Source organism: Zeus faber, assembly GCF_960531495.2.
Source record: "Zeus faber genome assembly, chromosome: 3".
NCBI lineage: Eukaryota > Metazoa > Chordata > Actinopteri > Zeiformes > Zeidae > Zeus > Zeus faber.
The window spans coordinates 21,968,521-21,992,310 of NC_137190.1; the positions used below are offsets into that span (position 1 = coordinate 21,968,521).

General features: G+C 43.4%; 3 protein-coding genes across 3 annotated transcripts; 1 reads left to right on the forward strand and 2 right to left on the reverse strand.

Annotated features, from left to right (window-relative positions):
- Positions 1 to 6,324: 6,324 nt before the first annotated feature.
- Positions 6,325 to 6,872, forward strand: LOC307228534 (serum amyloid A-5 protein-like; the record flags this gene model as incomplete). Its single annotated transcript, XM_079998218.1, has 3 exons — positions 6,325 to 6,409; positions 6,509 to 6,647; positions 6,734 to 6,872. The coding sequence occupies 3 exons, from the start codon at positions 6,325 to 6,327 to the stop codon at positions 6,870 to 6,872; spliced, it is 363 nt and encodes a 120-aa protein (XP_079854344.1).
- A 6,739-nt stretch (positions 6,873 to 13,611) lies between these two features.
- On the reverse strand, positions 13,612 to 17,304 carry LOC307228539 (ferritin, heavy subunit). Its single transcript, XM_079998224.1, has 5 exons — positions 17,027 to 17,304; positions 15,886 to 15,991; positions 15,251 to 15,397; positions 14,775 to 14,900; positions 13,612 to 14,004 (listed from the first exon to the last, which is right to left on the reverse strand). The coding sequence occupies exons 2-5, from the start codon at positions 15,985 to 15,987 to the stop codon at positions 13,846 to 13,848; spliced, it is 534 nt and encodes a 177-aa protein (XP_079854350.1). The 5' UTR covers positions 15,988 to 15,991; positions 17,027 to 17,304; the 3' UTR covers positions 13,612 to 13,845.
- Positions 17,305 to 20,609: 3,305 nt separating this feature from the next.
- On the reverse strand, positions 20,610 to 23,292 carry rplp2b (ribosomal protein, large P2 b). Its single transcript, XM_079998071.1, has 5 exons — positions 23,241 to 23,292; positions 22,322 to 22,445; positions 21,903 to 21,951; positions 21,037 to 21,132; positions 20,610 to 20,726 (listed from the first exon to the last, which is right to left on the reverse strand). Exons 2-5 carry the CDS (start codon positions 22,442 to 22,444, stop codon positions 20,650 to 20,652), a joined length of 345 nt encoding a protein of 114 aa, XP_079854197.1. The 5' UTR covers position 22,445; positions 23,241 to 23,292; the 3' UTR covers positions 20,610 to 20,649.
- Positions 23,293 to 23,790: the final 498 nt, after the last annotated feature.

Genomic DNA, 23,790 nt, shown 5'->3' on the forward strand with positions numbered 1-23,790 from the left:
GTTTTCAGGGGTGGCTGGTGGGTTTCTTCATGATGGAAATTCCACAGTTAGAAAGGAGGAGTTAAAATAACTTTTTTTTTCGAGGACAAAACACTGGCTTCCAGTTTTCCTCCGATTATATTTTGTCGCTGGTAAAGAAGGTGTTCAGGGGCCATGCATGGGAGTACAAGTATATTTTTTGAGCTCAGTAAAAGTCAACAGAAATATAATAACGCAGGTGAAGTACAGATACTCCCAAAAACACTTAAGTACAATAACAAAGTATTTTTACTTTGTGACTTTACAGCATTGCATCCCAGGACCATTGGAAGGACAAGGAAAAGAAAACAAAATTAGTAGAGGTATTATGATAGTCAGATCTTCCTAGCATTTGATCAGTAGCGTATTTCATGAACGGCCTTCCTCTTTGTTTACATTTACTGCAATGTCGGCCATTTTATTACCACAGCAGAACAAATAGAGAACAGGCACAAAAGAATAGTAGATAGAGTAGTACATCAGAGAGCGAGGGGGCACACATTAGTAAACAGCCACCAAGATACATACAATTCCACTCACAGTTCGAAGGTTTGCACTTTACACTTTGGAAATTTGGTAGCATGACGACTTATTTAATGCGTGTGGTTCTAAAGAAGAAAAAGAACATAAACATGTCAACATCAAGTGTGTTGTGTGTAAGTGTAAATAAACGGACACATACATTTACAATAATCTACTCTGTGAGGTAAGTACTGCAGGTAAGTTGAGGTTAGTTTCATTTAGAAGGATTTTAATGTATATTTAATACGACACAGACAATTATATATATATATACTATTATATAATTATAGAACCCAGAATCGTGATTGTGGCGCCGCCCCTTCACTGCATAAATGTATGACCGTATGTATATGTATGTGACAAATTAATGTGTTGACTCTTCACCTACCTGGAATAATTATTAACAGCAACAACGTCGTCTAGTGGATAACATCGTAATTTACCTAAAACAATGAACGTTCTATCGACGTAACAGACTACCCAGTGCAATAAACCACAATTTATTGACATGTGCAATTGAATGATCACAACAAATATGGCCAACATCTTTATAATTAATGAGATAGGATAAAGATAGATAATAAGACAAAGTTAGATTCAAACCACAAATTCCAGCCAAAATTACAGCTTGTTAAGTAGCTTATGGTACATTCATCATCAAACAAAGTTTCCAGAAATTTCATCTCGGTTCTCTATATCGGATGCAGGACGCAGTCCATGAGTCTCTGAAAGGTGGCTGGGGCACCGAACAACCTGCACGGAACGGTGTGAAAGCGGCACAGCCAAACAGAGTGGAGAACACAGGTTTTTCCTTGGACTCTTGAGACAAGGGAATCTGCCAATGGCCCTAGGTTAAATAGAGTGTGGTGAAAAAACAAGCCATATCTTACCGGTAAAGAAGTTCATCGACTCGGGGCATCGGGTAGGCGTCGAACTTTGACACTGCATTCGCCCTTTGGTAGTCCACACAGAGCCGGAGCGACCCATCGGGCTTACCCACCAGCATGTTGTGACTAGACCAGTCCCTCGTGGACTCCTCTGTTACCTGCACGATTGTGCTCTGGCAGGCGATACGGCCGAGAGCGCACCTTCACCCCCAGGGTCGTCTCCACATGGTGGTGTATGAGGGACGTGAGGCACGGCAGGGAGGAGAGAACATCAGAGAAGCAACCCTGAAGTACAGCCACGTCAGCCCTCTCAGACGGAGAGAGATGGTCACTTAACAGGGCTGCGGTATGATCGGCCGCTCTTTGAACCTCCGGACCTACTCATCCTGCACAATGAGTGACCAGAGCCAAGGACGCCCCCTCCATCCATTCTTTTAAGAGGTTTAGGTGATAAGTCTGTGTCGTTCCCTGCCTGTCAGCCCGTTCAACCTCATAATCGACCTCAACAGCCCGCCCTGTGACCACAAAAGGCCCTTGCAGCTTCACGAGCATTTTAGAGCTGGACGTAGGGAGCAACACTAACACCTTGTCTCCCAGTGCAAATTATCTGAGTAGAGCCCCCCGGTCGTATAAGAGGCACTGACGCTCCTGAGTCAGGAGCAAATTCTCCCGTGATAATGACTGAATCAGCACGTGTAACTTTGCTCTCAGGTCCATAACATACTCGTTCTTACTGATGCTCGGACCATCCTCCTAGTTTTCTTTAATTAGGTCTAGCACCCCCTGGGTCTCCTGCCGAAGAGGAGTTCAAAGGGACAAAATCCCCTAGAGGCCTGGGGAACCTCCCGCACCGCAAACAACAGGGGGTCCAACCACTTGTCCTAAATAGGGCTATCGTCGTGATTTTTCAAATCGTGTTTTATAGTGTTTTAAAGCGCTCCACCAGGCTGTCGGTCTGGGGATGGTAAATGCTGAATCTGAATTAAACGGATGCCCAGTAACTCATAAAGTTCGTGAAGTGTACGTGACATAAAGGTAGTGCTGTGGTCAGTCAGGATTTCTTTCGGAATCCCGACTCGGGAGACGACCGGAAACAGCACCTGCGCCACACTTTTGGCTGTAATACAGGGGCACTGCTATGGGGTACCGGGTCGCATAATCCACTAGGATTAAGTCAAAATGATCCCGCGGGCACTGCGGTCAAATGGCCCGATGACGTCTATACTGAGTCTTTCAAACGGGACTGGACAAGGGGGAGGGGCCTCAATGACGCTCTTGGGGTGGAAGTACGTAAGAGTGCTACAGGATATGTATGAGGGCAGTCAGACAGTAGTAAGGTGTGCAGTAGGCGTGACGAAGGCATTCAAAGTGGAGGTGGGATTGCATCAAGGATCAGCTCTGAGCCCTTTCTTGTTTGCAATGATGATGGACAGGTTAACAGATGAAATCAGGCAGGAGTCTCTGTGGACTATGATGTTTGTGGATGAAATTGCGATCTGTAGCAAGAGTAGGGAGCAGGTCTAGGAGAGCCTGGAGAAGTAGAGGCATGCATTAGAGAGAAGAGGAATGAAAGTCAGCAGGAGTAAGACAGAATACATGTGTCTGAATGGGAGGGAGCGTGGCGAAAAGCTGAGAATGCAAGGAGTGGAGGTGGAGAAGGCGGATGAGTTCAAGTACTTGGGGTCGATCATCCAAAGCAGCGGAGAGTGCGGGAGAGAGGTGAAGAAGAGAGTGCAGGCAGGGTGGAGTGGGTGGAGAAGAGTATCGGGAGTGATCTGTGACAGAAGGGTTCCAGCAAGAGTGAAGGGGAAGGTCTACAGGACAGTAATGAGACCAGCTATGTTGTAGGGTTGAGAGGCGGTGGCTCTGACAAAAAGGCAGGTGGCTGAACTGGAGGTGGCAGAGTTGAGGATGTTGAGATTTTCATTAGGAGTGAAGAGGATGAACAGTATTAAGAACGAGTATATTAAAGGGACAGCTCAGGTTGGAGAGTTTGGTGGAAAAGTGAGAGAGGAGAGACTGAGATGGTTTGTACGCGTGTGTAGGAGAGATGAGAGTTACATTGGGAGAAGGATGCTGAGGATGGAGCTGCCAGGCAAAAGAGGAAGGCCAAAGAGAAGCTTTATGGATGTGCTGAGGGAGGACATGCAGGCGGTTGGTGTAAGGGAGGAAGATGCGCAGAACACAAGGTATTGGAGGCAGATGATCCACTGTGGCGACCCCTAACGGGAGCAGCCGGAAGAAGAAGAAGAAGAAGAAGAAGAAGAATGCGACGGCATCGCACAAGCCTACACCGATATTGGGCAAGTTTTGCCACCTGACACTCTGCAAGTGGAGTGAAGCTTGCAGAGTGCCAGGTGGCAAAACTTGCGGCAGAGTGGCGTCGACTGCCCTGTTTGGAGGTGTATCAGTGTCGGACATTTGCATGGCAGCGTCATGGGCGTCACCATGCCCCTTTTTCAGATTTAATCTACTGGATGTATCTGTATATATATCTGTGCATCACAATGCTATTGTTAAGTGGGACTCTGGGTATGAGTATAACGTTCCCGCTGCTCTGTTGTGTCTTGGAAGTGATTATGCCTATAAGTTGGCTAGCTGTACCGCCAGAGCTATTGCCTTGGGTCTTGACAGCAGGGCGTGTGGTATGCCAATAAGGACGAAGCTAGAGGACAGAGCCTTTGTGAAATAGAACGATAGTTAGCTCACTCTAACTCAAGTTCTATGATCATTGGCAAAGCCCTCTAGCTTTTCCTGCCCTGCTGTGTTCCTGGGGTCGCTTAAGATCCCTGGGAAGCAGAATAGCGGGCGCAGGGCCCTTTTATAGGGGCAGGTCACAGCTGATAGGCTGATGGGTACATCCAAAATTTCAGTAAGACACGCATGCATGCGGGGGAAGCCAATAAGTGCGAAGCTAGAGGACTTTGCCTGTGATCATAGAACTTAAGTTAGAGTAAGATGACTATCATTCAAGGGTCAAATCAACCTCACTGACTAAATCAATTATTAAAAATATCAATACAACACTAGAAACTGGAAAAAAAACAACCAAACCATAATTCTAAGTAGTATCAATTGAAAACCTAAATGGTTTCCGTTCAACAAATTACAGGCATTCAGGGCATTTCTAACAATCCAGGCTTCCTCAACCTGTTTTGGCCAATGACTCCATTTTTAGGTCACAAACTTCTTGCGGCAACAGCAGTTGGAAAGATCAACAAACTATCTTATCTCTATTTTTTTTTTTTTTTTTTACTTTGGAGCCATCACTTCTAATCTATGGATTGTAATTCACATCTCGGCCTATTAACAACAGAATTAACCTCAATCACAATCTTTCTTACTGTAGTTTCAGAGGTGACAGTGCATTACTGGTCAAAGTGCTTACATTCTACATTGAATAGTTGGAAACTTCATGTGAAATACAGTATTGCAAAGGCTACTTTTATTTTACATTAAATAAACAAATACATGGAGGGAGCTCCAAATGGTTTATATAAGATTATGATACATTTAAAACCTACTCAACATTTTTTTAGGTGTTAGATATATGAATAAAACATAAATATATCAGTCTTGGAAATGTCCTGTGGTCCCATGTCCATTAAAAAGTATTCCCACGTGAGGTTGCGACCCCAAGATTGAGGATGTCTAATTTACTCTCGTCCCTCCGGAAAAAAACCCAGAATATATCAAAATTTAATCCAGACAAGTAAAAAAAAAAGTGATATTTCCGAGACAGTGATCACCTGACAGGACCAGAAGTTTGGCAAGGCAACAATATTGTGCTTTATCTTTCTGATTGGTGGATAAATATACATGTATGTAGTAAAGATTATTTTAAGGAAAGGCTGCTTGTTTTGGAAATTGTGTCTCTGAGCAGGGAATCTGTGGATTTCCCATTGAGCCATCTTTCGTCTTCCAGTAAATTCAGTTTGTTCTGTTTAGTTAAACAAAAGGACACGAATGGTCCTGTCTAGGACAATTTTCACTGTCTGCCCAAATGACAGTACTTTCCACGGTGTGCTCACTGCTTGGCTTTCCTCATGGATTTACATGTGGTCACTACAACTGATAGTGCGCCACCTAGTGGACAACTGGAGCACACTGGATGGGAACTATGATGAGGGAAAGTGGACATCAGAAGATATTTACAAACAGTAACAGATTTAAAAATGCGATGAGAAAATTTGACTTGCACTTGTGACTAAAATCAATTACATTATTTATTCCATGCATCTTCAGAGGATTATACTGTATATACTGTACAAATAAAAACTAATTATGATGGAGGCCAAAGTAACACAACTTGGCCAAACTTGTTGAGTAACATAAGAAAAAAGGAAGCAGGTAAAATTTTAATTTTACGAAAATTGTTTTTTAGTTCTGTCCCTAAAAATATATGTTTAGTAATAACAATGTTTGTGTCACTATGTGTGACAGTTAAAGAAATAAGCACAGTGCGAAAAACTTGTGTAAATAAAGTTATAGAAACAATCAATAACAAGTGTATCGCAGACATGGACTTTGTTTACATGGAGTTATATCAGCCTGGTTATTACTACAGATGGACAAATGGGGAATAACCTCAAGTTGTTTGGATGAAAGTGAAAGTTATTTTAACTCCTCCTTTCTAACTGTGGAATTTCCATCATGAAGAAACCCACCAGCCACCCCTGAAAACATCAGTATATAAGAGAACACAGATTAGTGCACATTAGTAGAAAACTAACTTGCAAGATACATCAAAATCCTGTCAAGTATGTAAGGCTTATTCTTAACATGACATAAATTGACCAAATTACAGTATACAAGCAGGAAGGTTCGTTTTTTTAATGTATATTTTTATATTGTTTTGCATTTTTCCTCTTCATCTTGTTCATAGACATCTCCAACCATGCAGCTGATCCTAGCAGGACTTCTACTTGTGGCTGTGGGAACTCAGGCCCAGTGGTACAACTTCCCCAGGGAAGCTGTTGGAGGTAACAACTTCACTTACTTTGGACAGAAAATATGTAAATGTTTATCGCTTTATGGAAGATGATTCATCCCTTTATACACCTTTTCTCTTTCCTAATCAGGAGCTCGTGATATGTGGCGTGCATACGGTGACATGAGGGATGCAAACTGGAGGAACTCAGACAAATACTTTCATGCCAGGGGAAACCATGACGCTGCCCAAAGAGGACCAGGGGGCAGATGGGCAGCTGCAGTTATCAGGTATCAAATGAATAAATGCTCACTTCATTTATTTAAATTTTCTTCATGAGGTGTCCGTCCATTCAATGTGTGTGACTGTGTTCTAGTGATGCCAGAGAGATGGTTCAGGGAAGCAGTGGCCGGGGACATTTGGACTCAGCTGCTGACCAGGAAGCGAACCGTTGGGGACGCAATGGAGGGGATCCCAACCGCTACAGACCTGAAGGACTGCCCAACAAGTACTGAGGATGGAAACACCCTGAGAAGAAGCTTGCAGTGTAAAGACACTCACTGAGCAACCTCATCCTACTGTATTAATGAGCATGCATGCATTGTTATAGCAAAGATGTTTTGCAAGTCATTATGTTCAAAAATATAAAAAGATGCCCTGTTGTTAATAATTCATGAAGTGTTATAACATTTAAACGTCTGACTTAATAAATACAAAGCAAATAGCAAAACAATTGAGCTGCATGTCTTTCCATGCCAGATTTACAAATGTTTTTCAAATAGATGGAGATTGTTACAGGACCAATAGTTTGTCAAGGACATAAATATTCTAACAGATCATTTCTGATATGATTGATCAAAGTGTGTGTGGTTTTAAAGAAAAATAAGAAAGAAACACCAACATGTAAACATCAAGTATGTTACGAGTACAACCCTACAACCCCTCTATTTTATTTTATTTTATTATTTTATTTTATTTTTTTATTTTTTCCTAGGACATATTGTGTGCTATCACCGGGTGCGTTGCATTACATTTCACTGCATATATGTATGGAAGTATGTATATGTATGTGACAAATAAAAATCTTGAATCTTGAACAGTGTAACAGCCACGTGTCTGAATGCTGGAGCTCACTGTTACCATAGGGGTGGGGGGATCTATATCAAAAGTATCGATACTACCGACACTACGTCTCGTTTGGAAGATCGATTCTCACGTCAATAGGATCGATACCCTCCCCCCAGCGCAAATTGAAATAGAAAAAGAAAAAGAAAAAGAAATGCATGAGGAATAACAAAAAACATTTCTGAACAGAGTAGAATTTTTTTTTTTGTTTTTTGTTTCATGTTATGTCATACTTATTACATTGAAATGTATGTGTCTGTATAAGTATTCTGGAAACAGTAAGGCTTAGTATAATAACATTGAATAATTGAACTGATACAAGTGCACACATACCAATCGACGGTCAAAACATTGCTAAATTTGGCTGAAATATAAAAGCCAGAAGTGGTACTTAATGAAGAACAGAAGAGTCGGCTCTTATTGCTGAGATGAGCCAAATCATCTGACTCACGTACAGCCCTTCACTGATTTAAAGTGTATCTGTGTATCTGTCTCTATTCTGCTGAATAAATTGCATTCATATACTCTCTGTGTGCTTCCCGGAGCGGAACGGGGTTTACCTCCCCGACCACCCGGTGACAACTCTACAATTCTCGACACCGCAAAAACTCAGCTGAACACGGGCCGGGTTAAAAGCAGCCCAATTCAGCAGGAAAATCGCGGTCCTGGCAACTCTGACCATGGGCTTGAGAGTGTTTGTTTGCGCTCAGCTTGCTGCTGATATGACCCTTGATTCGCTGAGAACTGGCTTCACTTACATCACTGGCTCCCAGTTTTCCTCCGATCTTACACATAGTGACACACACATTGTTATTACCAAATAATTAGTATTACTTAGGGACAGAACTAAAAAACAATTTAAGTGAAATCAAAATTTTACCTGCATCTCATTTTTTCTTATGTTACTCAACACGTTTGGCCAAGTTGTGTTACTTTGGCCTCCATCATAATTATTTTTTATTTGTACAGTTTATACAGTTTAAACCTCTGAATATACATGGAATAAATAATGTAATTGATTTTAGTCACAAGTGCAAGTTAAATTTTCTCATCGCATTTCTAAATCTGTTACTGTTTGTAAATATCTTCTGATGTCCACTTTCCCTCATCATAGTTCCCATCCAGTGTGCTCCAGTTGTCCACTAGGTGGCGCACTATCAGTTGTAGTGACCACATGTAAATCCATGAGGAAAGCCAAGCAGTGAGCACACCGTGGAAAGTACTGTCATTTGGGCAGACAGTGAAAATTGTCCTAGACAGGACCATCCGTGTCCTTTTGTTTAACTAAACAGAACAAACTGAATTTACTGGAAAACGAAAGATGGCTCAATGGGAAATCCACGGATTCCCTGCTCAGAGACACAATTTCCAAAACAAGCAGCCTTTCCTTAAAATAATCTTTACTACATACATGTATATTTATCCACCAATCAGAAAGATAAAGCACAATATTGTTGCCTTGCTAAACTTCTGGTCCTGTCAGGTGATCACTGATTAGGAGATATCACTCTTACTTTTCTGGATGAACTTTTGATATATTTTGGGCTTTCTGGAGGGAAGAGAGAGTAAATTAAACATCCTGAACGTTGGGGTCGCAACCTCACGTGGGGACAGTTTTTAATGCACACGTGATATTTTATCCATATATTTTACATTTAAAAATCTACCAATCAGAAAGATGAAGCAGAATATTATTGCCAAACTTCTGGTCCTGTAAGGTGATCACCGATGAGTAAATATCTTTTTTTTTTTTTACTTTTCTGCATTTACTTTTGATATATTACGTTTTTTTCTGGAGTAACGAGAGTAAATTAGAAATCCTCAACCTTGGGGTCGCAACCTCACGTGGCAATACTTTTTAATGCACATGGTTCCAGGACATTTCCAAGACTGATATATTTATATTTTATTCATATATTTTACATTAAAAAAATTGTTGGGTAGGTTTTAAATGTATCATGATCTTATATAATCCATTTGGAGCTCCCTCCATGTATTTGTTTATTTATTGTAAAATAAAAGTAGTGTCTGTAACACTGTGGGTAGAAAGAGTCAAGCACAATGTCCCTTGAACAATAGGAGCCTCTGATGTTTAGCAGATGTCAAGCAGAAGTGTTGTTCTGACGGACGGCTCTTTTTAAAGGCATGATGTCAACTGGTTCAAAGCGCTCACCTGTGAGACAGTTCAGCACCTATGCCAGGTCCCATTTTGAGGGGAAAGCGTGACGGGGGTCGGATACGTTTTGCTCCCTGTAGGAAGTGTTTAATCGAAATAGCCGATGCATACATCTTAACAGTGGAAGGAGATAAATCCATGTCCAATAACCACTGGAGATAGGAAAGCATATATTTTGCCGGGCAGGAGATGGGAATGACATTCGGTCCTTTGCACCGGCGTTAGAAAGATCTCCACTTCCCAGTGTACTGAGTGTTGGAAAAAGCTGCCCTGGCACTCTATCATATTATTCACCACAGATGACAAGCCTCGTTGTTGTAGCCCCAACCTCTCAGGTACCGGGCCACCAGTGGCTTACCGAGAATCAGGCGCTGTTTTATCATTCCCTGTGCCCCGGAGATGGCACCCAGGAACCTGGGTGTTGGCCATGTTTGGTCAGCCAGTAAATGGATCAGCTCCAATTACCATGCGTGCTCTGGGGCTACTGGGACGAGGCACGCTCTCTCCTCTCTCTCTCTCTCGTTAGCAGGTGGTCTACGAGGTGGATCGGAGGGAACCTGTGAAGCGGCTCGGGGGGGCCAGGGCGTATGGACGAACGCGTCTACTCCCAGTGGGGGTTCATCCCATCGGTGAAGGGAGAACCAACAACGAGGCTTGTCCCTCATTGTTGTAGTCCCAACCTCTCAGGATCGGAGGGAACCTGTAAAGCTAAGCTGTTGTTTATCCTGACCAAAACGTCAAGGTTCCTTAGGCAAACTGTTGTAGCACCAGGAGGACTGTATTTACTTCCGACACGTTAGTGCTTGGACGAGGGATTCGGTCACTCGACTCCCACTGCTAAGAGGTGGCACGTTCCTCCCCATCCCTCCAGAGACGCATCCGTGAAGATGGTCACGTGACTGGACATGCTTCCCAGGGGCACGCTGAGGGCCAGGGAACAGCCATTCCCCCAGTGGATCAAGTCGGCATCGATGGAGGCTGGGGTCGTCAACAACCGTTTTTTGTGACGTACGGCATCCGCTTTTAGACCCAGCGGTACGACGGTGTGGGCCGCCGACATCAGTCCCAACAGACGCATGGTCACTGCTGTCACCACCTGTAGGGGGCCCACGATGGTGTTCTGACGAGAGGCTGTCAGTGTGGCTCTCATGGTTAGCCAGTCCAATGCCAGTGGGAGCTGGGAATGAAAGAGTTTGTGCGTTTTTGTCAAGAACTCACAATTCTTGGCTGAACTCTTACTCACAATTGTCAATAACTTTTTTACAATTGTGACAATTTTTCATATTGCTTGGAAGAATTTCTGGAGAACTGATTTCTGGAAACTTTGTTTATTGACAAATGTACCACAATTAAGCTACTTAACAAGCTGCAATTTCAGCTGATGTTGGAATGCGAGGTTCTTCTTCTCGTCTATCTCAATCCTATCTCATCATCATCAAAATGTTTGTCGTATTTGCTGTGATCGTCCCATTGCACGTGTCAGTAAATTGTGCTCCGTTGCACTGGACACTCTGTTCCGTTGATAGAACGTTCATTGTTTTAGGTAAATGACGATGTTACTCACTAGATCGCGCTGTTGCTGTTGAGTAATTTCGGGAAATGATTCCAGGTAGATGATTGTAAAAAAAAAAAGATGCGTCAGTTGATTTACACTTACACCACTACATACTTGATGTTGACGTGTTGATGATCTTTCTTTCCTTAGTTTTATTTCGAACCACGCCCATTGAACAAGTCGTCCCGCTACTTAATTTGCCAAGTGTAAAGCGCAAACCTTCGAACTGTGACTGGAATTGTATGTATCTTGCTCGTCGCTCTCTTCTGTACTGCTGTAAACTGGAGGGAGCGCAGGGTTCCTGGATAATGGCAGGGGCCACGGCTCGTGAGGAGGGGTTAGATGACTCATTTGAAATGTTTTGTGCCGGTTCACAGTTTGTTTCCGTGTGATTTCCCTCTGGGGATTAATAAAGCGCCTTTATCTTTATTTCGTCGTAAGTCACGGAGAAAATGAATTGGACTGAACGCGGTACAGCTTTTGGGTTTCCAAAGAGGTGAGCCTGTGTCGAGATGCATTCATGACAATTAGTGCAGGGTTCTTGTATTGTAACAGCAGATATAATAGCCTGGACTTCTACTCTGTGAGGTAAGTGCTGGAGGTACGTAAGTTCAGGCAAGTTTCATTTAGGAGGATTTAAATGTATATTTAATACAACACAGTCAATTAATTCTATTGTATAATTGTAGAACCCAGAGTCGCGATTGTGGCGCCGCCCCTTGCGTCGATTACGCACATTTTGGTATTTTTTAGTATTTTTACAGCTTATAGAGCTTATTGTGCGTAATCACCGGGCGTCATGACGTTTCACTGCATATATGTATGACCGTATGTATATGTATGTGACAAATAATCTCTTGAACTTGAACTTCTGCTGTGGTCATAAAATGGCCGACATGGCAGTCAATGTAAATAAAGAGGAAGGCCGTTCATGAAATATGCTACTGATCAAATAGGAAGACCTGATGATCATAATACCTCTACTTATTTTGTTTCCTTTTCCTTGTCCTTCCACTGGTCCTAGGATGCAGTGGTGTAAAGTAACGAAGTAAAAATACTTTGTCACTGTACTTGAGTATTTTTGGGAGTATCTGTACTTCACTTGAGATATATTTCTGCCGACCTTGACTTTTACTTAGCTCCAAAAAAATACTTTTACTTTACATTTCCCCTGAACACCTTCGTTACGCATTACAAAATAAAATCGGGGGAAAACTGGGAACCAATGATGTAAGTGAAGCCATACCTCTATACCTGGCTCGGTATAAAGGTCCGTCCAGCGGAGGCACGGGGAGAGTGTACAGCCGTTCACTGATTTAAAGTGTATCCGTCTTTATTTTGCAGAATAAATTGCATTTATAACCTTCCTGTGTGTTTCCTTGAGCGAAACGGGGTTTACCTCCCCGACCACCCGGTGACAATTCCGACACCGCAAAAACTCAACTGAAGACGGGCAGGGTTGCCATGTCTCCATGACAAACCCGGCCACCCGCGGAAAAAAAACAACCCGCTTTAACTTTAAAAGCAGCCCAATTCAGCAGGAAAATCGCGTACCTGACCACGGGCTTGAGAGTGTTTGTTTGCACTCAGCTTGCTGCCGACATGACCCTTGATTCGCGAGAGAACTGGCTTCACTTACATCACTGGCTCCCAGTTTTCCTCCGATTTTATTTTGTAGCTGGTAACAAAAGGTGTTCAGGGGAAATGTATGGGAGTAAAAGTATATTTTTTAAGAAAAAGTTGACAGAAATATAACACCTCAAAGTGAAGTACAGCTACACCCAAAAATACTTAAGTACATTAACAAAGTATTTTTACCTCTCTCTCCCTCTAACACACACCCACCCACACACGCTGACAACTGAACCCACACACTGGAAATGGAAGCTGGAGGTTCAGCTATTGAGGACACACTGGTAGGCCATCCAGGTGAGACACTTCGGGAAGGTGTTGCGCAGCAGGAGCCACATGAGCCGCTGGTCGGTGAACACCACTTATCCACACACAAAACATTTAAAAAACCGAAACAAGTTATTCAGTAATGCAGGTGATGTTTAGCAATGAACTGCCAAGAAGATCACCTCAAATTACATGTTCGAAGGGGATTAGTTTAATTTGACTGACTACAGCCATCTACTTTGCTACCCGATTAAACTCCCTAACTGTAGCTGAACTAGTAAAAACTGAAGCCAATAAAGCAGTCACTTGTTTAAATTGTTTTCTTTTACACCTTCAACCTGAGGTTTAGAATCATGTAATTCAGTTCCTTTACTTGACGTAATATGTCATTGTAATCGGTTCCCCGCATTGCACTAGAAAGTCATTTTGCGATCCGACAGTTCCAATTTGAACCCTTCAATTGAATCCTTTTCCACTGACAAATGACAAGAATACAGAATCCAGAGTGTTGGTTTATTTGCTTCGATTACAGCCGCCATCATGAAACACTGCGATAGCATGGTGATGATGGGTGAGAGGGCGGTGCAGGGACAGCATTTTTAAAGGCTTATAGCTCTAAGAACAACGACTTGTAGGTGTGCAAGAATGCAGTGGGATAATTTGTAGACAAAAGCAATGCCTAAAGGAGCAAGAGAAGCAAGCTACAAATTTCGCCGAATGCGTCATTCTGCATCTAGCTGCTCTCCTTTCCCAGTGTGTGCTTGTCAAACAGGTACTCAGCCATGCCGTTATGGGGAGTACTCATGCGGCGCAGGTTGGTCACCCAGTCTCCCAGCTCCTTGATGGACTTCACCTGCTCGTCTAGGTAGTGGGTCTCAATGAAGTCGCACATCTGCGAGGAGGACAAACCAATTGAACGTCGTCTTATTGTCACTTTGGAATTACAAAACACATGGTCAAGTTGTTTTAAGATCTACGACACAAGAAATCCACATCATTTACAGTAAACATTGCCGTCATTCTATTTACATTGTGCCACTTCAAATCGAGTCATACATAGTAACTCATGTTTTGACTGACATTTCAACTGTCATGCCCTAGTTTCAGGGTTCAATTTCAAAGTAACATTGGTACCACAGCAGAGCCATTTATCTCAAGCAGTAACAAATAATTGACAGGTGGCTGGAGGTTGGACTGGCAAACGACCTTGACAGTGAGAGATGTTTATTATGAGGCAACAATTAAACAAAGTCCAAACCTTTTCTTTATAACTCTAAACGGCATCATTTTAATAGTTTCTTTTCAGCAGTTTCAGGAATAAAATGACTTGGTGAAGATTTTTCGAAGCTTCCATAGCTGCTCAAAGAAATGGGAACCCTGCACACGAAGCCTTCCATGTCTACAATGATAGTCATTAGTATGAAATCACATTTGTTTGCCATCGGTCAAAGTTCAAGACCTTAACTTGAAAATATTTGAATTGACTGATAACAGAACTAATTCTCGAAAATGGCAACACTGAAATCGAGTCCAAGGCCCCAGAAGAACCCACAGGCAGTTATTTGATCGATCTCCAGTGTTAAATTCTGGATACAGCAGAGGTACGCTACCAAGATCTTAAATATCTATTTGCAGATTTTTCCAGGCATGAGAAATACTCACATGGGGATCATTGTGTTGAGAGGCGACCTTGTGCATGTCCAGCAGCGACTGGTTAACGCTCTTCTCCAGCTGCAGAGCGCACTCCAGGGCCTCCAGCCCGCTGCCCCACTCGTCCCTCTCGGGCTTCTGTGGCACAGAAAATCCGCACAGTCAGCGGGAGATGGTGTACAAACCTGATACTGTTATTGTACTCCTTTTGAAGTGCTATCACTCAAGAGATAAAGAGGATGGGAGTTCAGCGCTTATCTTTCCGTTTAACTGTCGCTCTTAAGACCGCACATGTCGGCGAAAGATAAGTTAACGCAGACGCACCCTCTGTATCTCCAGTGCCAGGCCACTCGCCCGCCCTCTCAGATGAGCCCGAGGACAGTACACATACACAAAACCCAACTTGATAGTTTTCACAGGTGTTGGGGGGCCAATTCCATTAGATACAGTTTAATATAGCATAAGAGAAAGTGGCATTAAGCTTGTACCCGGATGTCTTGCAGGAAGATGCGTCCTCCCCTCTGGTTCTGTAGCTTCATCAATTTTTCGGCGTGCTCACGCTCCTCGTGGGACTGGTTGCGGAAGAACTTGGCAAAGTTGTGCAATGCCACGTCATCACGATCAAAGAAATATCCCTGTAGACAGGAGAAGCGGGAAATTTGCCTAAAGTTAACTTCGTTGTCTCAGTAAGAACAGGGGAAGTGACACATGCTTAAGCTGTTGCTTAAATTGGGAAGGAAGCTCTCTGTAGTTGACAAAACATGAATATGTCCATATAGAGCCAAATAACAGTTCTAAGTTATTATACAAGGAATTAAAGGAATACAAATGACATCTAGACGATTATTGAAATTCTGAGAAAAGACACAGAATCAACACCCCATGAAGGAAAAAAATAATAGTATAAAACCATTTGAAACTAACCTTTGATACATGTGTACTGGTTTGTCATTTTTATTACTCCCCATTTATTCTGATGGGCGCTGTCCTGACACCACTATTTAATCTGTTTAGTCATCTATCTACAATTTGCACATGCCTATGAAATCAGCTGGTTACAGCTGATTTACTTTCTGTGCACAGCCTGATTTGAAGAGAAAGCCTGTAGCACCACTCATCTCACCATGGAGGTGTAGACATAGGAGGCGTACAACTCCATGTTGATTTGCCTGTTGACGGCAGCCTCGCAGTCCTGGTGGAAGTTCTGTCTCACCTGGGAAGTCATTGTTCTGAAACACAAGTGGGAAGACAAAAAGCTCAATACCGGCCTCCAGCTTTTAACTTCCAAAACGCAAACTTATTCGGATCACCTTTGTTTATAACATAACACGGGGTACCTTTATCCACCTTCTCTGGTCATGTTCCAAAAGTGCCAGATATTTGACTCGCACACCTTGTTTGAGTGTGTGTGTGTGTGGTGACTGTAGACCTCCTTAAGTTGGGCAGAAACCTTCTAATTAAAGAAAAACTCTGTTGAGCTACCACCAACCCGCGCCGGCGCGGCCTGTGAGAAGCTGCCCTTCAGACTTGAACAGAGATAAAGTCCACGACAAAATGTGGGAACGGCATCTTATCTGTGCTGCAGGCCCCCCCTCAGAAAACTGTTTGCGTTGACTGAACCTTTTAACCACTGTTATTAGGCAATGTGTCTGAAGGTAGGGTTGCGTCCGTGTCCTGAGTCACGCTGCCCCAACCTTTCCATTTTGATGTTACGTCAGCATCTAGCAGACGCTTTTGTCCAGAGCGACTCACAATTCGGGGGTTAAGTGTCCCGCTCAAGGACACTTCAGCGTGCCAGCTAGCAGGAGGCGCTGGGGATCGAATGTTCGGGATGTTTTTCCCTGTCCGTTCCTCATACATGTGTTGGACGTTCTTTCCTCCATAGATTAAATTGCAACGAATTTGTCGTAAAATAAAACAAACAAACAGCTTATAAATAATGGTATGGAGCTGTTTTGGCTGAATAGGACTACCTATGGCGTAGTTAACAAAAACACAAAACATTAACTAAATCGAGGAAACAATTCACACGTCATTTAACGGTTTGTGTTCATGGTTGATATACTATTAACATGCCCGTAGCGTTAAATTCGGCCTCATTTACACATCAACTAAATAGGTTAGCTACACCAGCTAGCGCTAGCTCGCTAGCTGGGGTAAACCGCCAACATTCCGTGTAAAAGTACAGCTTTTGTATGGTTATGTGCACCAGCGGCGCGGATATTAATGAGCGTAATCTCAAGAAAGCGTAAGAACCATCTTACCTTGATATTTTCGATGCGAGGTCGACTCGACGTTAGCGTTAGCTGCTAATTCTTCGACTTGGTTGGCGTGGAAAGGCGACGACGAAGATTTTTCTCTTTCTTCTGTTTGTTTGGGGTTTTTTTTTTGAAGTTTTGTATTTTTGCCGGTTTCGTCGTTTCGTCGGAGACGGAGATCTGTCCGATTTAGGCGGTAGGAGACAGGAGAAAGGTTGCCGTTCAAGCACTGTTGAAGCAGGTAACCCTCACTGTCCGCTGACCCGGAGCGTCTGTGCTGCTGGGGGGGGGGACGGCGGCGGAGGTGGTCTGGCCCGAAAAGGACGCCGCGTCATAAGCGACGTCATCACACGTGACGGCGCTCCCGCCAACCACAGGGGCGGGGGAAGGGCCTCGTCTGCATGGCGAGTCACGGCGGTCGGTCGTTGCGTCTTCCTAAAAAACCCGTGACGTGCGAGGAGGAGGGGGGCGTGCGCAGAGTTTATAGCTGTTGTTGTTGTTGTTGTTGTTGTTGTTGTTGTTGTTGTTGCGTTCAAACCTATTTGTGCGTTTGATTATGACGCTATTATGTTTTGACGTCACATAACTGTTAGGCCATAGGGGTGAGGCCTCAGGTAGGGTGGGTCAGCTCCTACTCTCCTCTCGGTTTAGTTTTGCCATTATTTGTTCCCCTATTTATTCCGCCATCGACAGACCCGCGCGGGCGCCGACGGGAAATGTGCCGACGAATGTGAGGAAAAAAACACAGATTTCTTCACCGAGCGTTGCTTTGTGATGATGCAGGTGGTGTGAGTCACAGGAAACAGCTCACGTCGGATGCAAGGTTTCAGACAAGGGTTCAGGGGCAGGGGCCGGGGCCGGGGGCCAGGGCAGGGTCAGGATCAGGGGCAGGGGCCATGGGCAGGGCAGGTGCAGGGGGGGATAGGAGCCGTCCCAGCAACGCAAGGCCGTCGAGGTGAGGCAGAGAAAATATGTCGGGGAGCTAGCGGACGGCGGAAATGAACCGGAGCCCGCAGCAGGAAAGCGCGTTTCGAAAAGTCTGCAGGAAAAAATACAAAAACTAAAGGGCGATTGAGGACAAAGCCAACGGCTCTCCAATCAGCGCTCTCCCCTACGAGTCCCCAAAGGAGAAGACGGACGCCTCCGTTGGGGGCGCCCAAGGGCGGCTGCTGGGGAAGGAAGAAGACGCCCCAGAGGTCAGGGAGACAAGACGAACAGGTCAAAGGGTGGCGTCCCGCTTTCCTCGGACATTCCGAACCCGCGCCACAACGTCCCCCAGTCGGCGGGGCGGCCGCGGCGGCCAGCCACTGCCCGTCTTCTCCTGGCTTCCACGTCGACTCCTCCCTGCAGGTTCCCTCTGATCTTTTCATTGCTGGAGTCTGTACATCGTCACTGCCCTGCACTCCACCTTGAACTCTTCGACCACTGATGACAGGGGTAGCTGTAACTGTCCAGCCCTGATGTGTAGCCCCGTGACAATTCCAAGTCACCTGCAGAAGTGTTCAGTAGTCATTAGTAGCCTATACTTATGCTTTGACTGCTGCTGTGTCCTGGTACTGTAATGACTATTTAACCTTCAGTATTTCCTGCAACACCCATAAGCAAATGGTGTCGCCTCACAACAATATACAGCCACATAAAGAGGTAATATGAAAACACCTTTACCCCTGGCTGAAACTGAACAACTTATTAAGTAATAGAAATATAAGAAGTCCTTTCCAGAATTTCCCCACCGGATTAATACATTTTATCTTTTAAGAAATAACATGATATGAAAGAAGCCACCCTCTCCCGGGGTTGAGCTCCCATCAATCAGCAAACTGCTCTTCCATTCAGTTAGGGAAACGATGAATTTAAGTGTGACCACCCGTGAATTCATATTTTGATGTTATATTAAGCTTAGAAATATAATGTCCTGATTAGATTAAGTTAGCCACCGTCTTTTTAACATTCTAATTTGTTTCCAGGACTATTTAAAATGCAATATTAGATATATTAGAACTGTGTTTTTTTTGTTTTTTTTAAGAAAACTTCAAAATGGCAGTAAGGGTCATTGTTATGAAACATGTCCAGCAATGGGCGCCAGTCAATCATTGTCAAGTATTTTACATTGATTGCTATTACAGTATGTGCTTAGTCTTGTATTTATTTATAGGATTAAAATAGATTAGGATCCAGCAAAAGAAAAAAAAGGCCAATATTAGAGATACACTGTATTTTAAAAGGTAAACTACATGTTAACTGCAATCATAAACTGGTAAAATGTGTCATGGAAGCTGCTGGGAAACAAAAGCTAAGAAATCCCCTCAAACATCTGACTGGTGACGGATGTGACTTTCAAAATTGGGAGACAAATGACTCATAAGGCTCTTCTGCTTATAGGGGCAGTACATCGGAAAACATTGAAGTAAACATTTTTGTGGTTTTAAACCCACCATTTGGTTCTGATTTAACATTACCATTGACATTTAGTGTAGTTCCGATTTGTGAGCTTGAGCGTGACCTGTTAAGGTCTTTAAAATAATAGTTAAATGTGGAGCAATGAAACATGGTTTTAACATCAATCATTGTAAATGTTCTTTGAGGTCCCATATATGAGAACTCTCCAGTTAACAAGAAACACTTGTGTGGCGTTGGGATGGTGTGGTTTGAGCAGCCACACCTGTCCTGGGTCTAGGTAATTGGGGCCCAGGATCAGAGTGGCAGCATACCTGTTGCTTGTTGGTTGGTCTAACGAGCAACAGGTAAAACCCCCATCGCCACACACTCTCAGGAGAGGAGCCCTTGGCCCTTTCTCAATCTGCGTTCTTGTCTCTACTTGTGTTCTTGTGGACTTGGGAAATGTCATCAGTCGCAGCCCAAGTACTGTTCCAATTTAAAGTACGCATCAAGCCAAGTCCAGTCCAAATGCCCGGATGGGGACTTGCTCCGCTCATTTAATTGAGGGTGGATCGGTGGTGACTTGTGTGGACTTGGGACAGCCAAATATCCCAGAATGCATTTCGCAGCAAGCGGTGGTAATGGCATTGGTCCCCGGGAGTCTGTACTCCCGAGTCAATTTGCCAAGTCTGAACTACCAAGTCCGCACGTCTGGACTTTGCGTACTTGGTATTGAGAAATGGCCCTTGTCATGACACATGTCCATCTGCTCCTGGACCTATTCCAACAAACCTTCTCTCTACAATAAACAGTGTCTGAAACCCAGTCATCTGTGTCAGAGGTCCCTGAAAACCTACCACGGCTTGCATCTATGTTTTACTACAATTTATGAAAATGTAGATTGTACACTACTTTAGATATTACAAGATCATTTCCAGGAACGATTTGGCTCTCCTTGCTAATTAACTTATGGACAAACTATTATTTACGGAAGACAAGTAGAATGCTCTTTTAATAACCAAAAAACTGAACATGAAGATGAATACAGTTATAATCACCTGATAACCCACATTAAAAGTTATGAATAGATTTTGCAAATGGATATTCTACAATGTCACATTTACCACTCAACACTTTTATCGACTACGGTCAGATTTCAATTGTAAATATTCAAATGACTTTGCAGTGAAACTCCACAAGTACAACGAGGGCATTTTATAAAAATTTTATTGATCTTAATTTGGACAAGTTTAGTCAAACAAGCCGAATCCCATGTCACCATCAGACTCCTCTGATTCCTCCTTCTTCTCTTCTTTCTTCTCTTCGGCTGTAAAAGAAAAATGTGAATAAAATGAACAAAAGCAAAGAAAAGAAAAGCAAAATCGTGTTGATACATTGGCATTGTCAATACCAATAGTTGAAGTGCTTGTAAAGTTCAAAAGAATGAACAGGAGATTATACGCAAGACCAAATTTGAAGAGCAGCCTAACAGATGTTTGAATTGTTTTCAGTATGTATTTTGCCGAGGCAAACCAGTCCGTGGTATCTGCACAAGGTCGCCGTTGCATCCATATTGGATTATTCGTGTGCATGTTAACATTCTCAGTAGTGACAAGGCGCTAAGTGGAGACGCTCACCTGCTGCAGGGGCCGCGGCGCCTCCTGAGCCAGTAGCTGCAGAGCTGGCAACTGCTACAGCACCACCTGCTGGCATGCTGGCCAACTTGCCATAACCTGGGAGGAAAGAGGTGTCGTCAGGTTTAACCAGGCATGAAAACTCAAGAGTTAAACTTACAATAACAGTTGCAACCAGTGAAAATGTTACAATAACCAGAAAGCATGAAGGACTGAAACATTACTTATAAGATACAACTTCAATGGACCCAAGCTCCTCCACCGAACGAGGACGATAAAACGAACCAGGCTCATTTATTTTAAAACCTTGAATTTTGTCAAGTATATTGTATAACCCAGCAATTAATTTGACATGTAACCATCCGGGTCCCTCCAGCTTTATGTATGTAATAGTTACTGTTTTCGATTAGTTATGTCAAAGAAATGGATATAGTGGAACTCTACCCTGGACCTATCAGAGGTATATGGACCTCCACAAAACTGCAGGTCTTGGAAAACAGCTGAGCTTTCTTTTAATTCAAAATAATGCTATGGCAGAAGACGATGCTATTCATGGGAGCTGGTTAAGTATCTAATTTTTAGAACAGATTTTGATGTGTTTTGGAATATTTCCAAATTCTCACATTTCAATGGGGAAATGTTTGAATGGGGATTAGATGTGAAGCTGAAAGCTGAGAAATGTAACATTTTCCAAGTGTTATGATTGTGTGCAAAAACATTTCTGAACCCATGTTTTTGATGAACCTTAGAACATGCGAGGCCTATTTTGTGCCCCCTAAAAGTAGACCCCTAAACCAGTAGGGGCTGGTGAACACCATGTCAATACGCTAATAGGCAGATGCTTAATTCAATTGTAAATAGACACTCACCTTGGGCAATGACCTCATCCACATCTTTGCCACCAAGTTCAGAGATGACCTATTGGCATAAAACCAACTGGTTAGTAAAAAATAACAAATACCTATCATGGCCTTAAGTTTTAAGGAATGTCACACCTTGCCCGAACACTTGTATAGTTGGGTTTGAGTCCTTATGACACAGCGGGTGCGGGGTTGAGTCCCAACATATTAAGAGTGTGTAGGCTTGTTTTAAATATATCTGTGATTTAATCATGTCTTTTCAAAATGTTTTTGGCCTTTAATTTATGTTTTTAGTCTTCTTACCTTTCATAACAATATTCACAAGATTTAGGACGTTATTTAAGAGTCTCAAAATGAAAATCTGTTAAATACTTGCAACACAAGGCCATAGTTAATATTGCCAAAAAAAATAAAAATTCAAGTCAAACCTTCTCCAGGCGGGTGGCATCAGCCTCGATGCCAACGCTCTCCAGGATCTTCTTGAGGTCCTTGGCCTGAGGGCTCCCATTGCCACCCAGGGCAGCGAGCAGGTAAGCGGCGACGTAACGCATTCTGCAGGAGTCATATTCAAGATTCAAGAGGTTATTTGCCACACACGGTCACACATAAGCAGTGAAACGCAATGACACCCGGTGATCATGCACAATAAGCCCGGAAAACGCGCAGAATCGAGGGGCCAGATTATTTTTTTTTTAGAATCACAACGTTCAGCCAAGTACATAATCACACGCGAGGGATTTTATTATGTCCAGATTGGTGCAGTGTTGTGCGAACAATGCACATACACCGTAACAGTTTAAAACAAATCCAAAGAGGATGAAACAAAATAACATTTTTTAAGAATATTAAACACGTGATCCTACGCACAAAATAAATGAAAAGGCCATGACAGCCGCTGATAGTGGGGCTGTTGGCATTGGCTGTAAGTAACTATCGGTGGGATATTCTGTACAGTACATATGTAAACACTACAACGGGGCACGGATAAGAGTGGGTCTATAATTACTATCAGGATGAAATTCCGCGCCGTTGACAGGGATACGTTAGTGTCTGCGGGTACATTAAAACGGAGGTGTTGGCACCAGCCCTGCTCTACAAGCACGTCGTTTGACTACAAGTCCTGTCTCACGTTGTACAACCATGTGGCAGATGTGCGCCTGTGTGCAATGGCGTTAGCATGCTAACGCCCCCCCCCCACTCGGGACTAAAAATCGACATTAATTGTCAGTGGAAACGGCCCTGGAGGCCGGTGACCCAACCGCCGTCTTTCGTCGCGATGCGGGGCGGCCGCCGGGCGTGTTTCGGACATCGACGTGTTCGTTCCGAACAGTTTAAGACGCCACTCACTTGGGCAGGGAAGGCAAACGCGTGTTCACGGCGAGGTTCGCTCCGGCGGAAAGGAAGTGACGCGGCGAGCCGGAAGAGGAAGTTACCCCGGCCCGAGCGCTGTACCGATGACACGGAAATAAAGTACAAAGGGAAAAAAAAAAATTGGTGGTGATTTTTTTTTTTTTCGTCCATTTTATTTGACAGCGTTGAGTCACAACGTACGTCGGATATTTGGTCATCCAAAGCGAATTTTTAATATAAAAATTGTTTCGATATCGTTTTGTGGATTTAAACGGTCACAAAATGAGGCGACTGCGCAGGCGCGGGCTCGCCTGCTGCCGTATAGAGAAAAAAGTATTTTATCTGTCGTAATAAAAAAAACAACAAATCGATCAATCGAAAGCAAGCCAAGGGGCTCTGTTTCTCTAAGATAACACTATTAATCAAAAATCCTAAAATATTTTCAAGTTGTTGTTGTTTTCAATGACAATGGGTTTCTTTTATCAGCGCTCTGACGTTTGTCAACCCTGTTGGTACAATTGAATTCGAAACGTGAACTCGAGTTCAC

Bases quoted from the DNA above. Each gene is read 5' to 3' on its own strand.
- LOC307228539 (XM_079998224.1), bottom strand. From the start codon at position 15,987: ATGACTTCCCAGGTGAGACAGAACTTCCACCAGGACTGCGAGGCTGCC. The intron at 15,398-15,885 runs GTGAGATGAGTG...TCCTGTCTACAG, and splicing joins CCTATGTCTACACCTCCATG to GGATATTTCTTTGATCGTGA. The intron at 14,901-15,250 runs GTACAAGCTTAA...TCTGTGCCACAG, and splicing joins TCTTCCTGCAAGACATCCGG to AAGCCCGAGAGGGACGAGTG.
- rplp2b (XM_079998071.1), bottom strand. From the start codon at position 22,444: ATGCGTTACGTCGCCGCTTACCTGCTCGCTGCCCTGGGTGGCAATGGG. The intron at 21,952-22,321 runs GTTTGACTTGAA...TTATGCCAATAG, and splicing joins ATGCCACCCGCCTGGAGAAG to GTCATCTCTGAACTTGGTGG. The intron at 21,133-21,902 runs GTGAGTGTCTAT...CTTTCCTCCCAG, and splicing joins GGATGAGGTCATTGCCCAAG to GTTATGGCAAGTTGGCCAGC.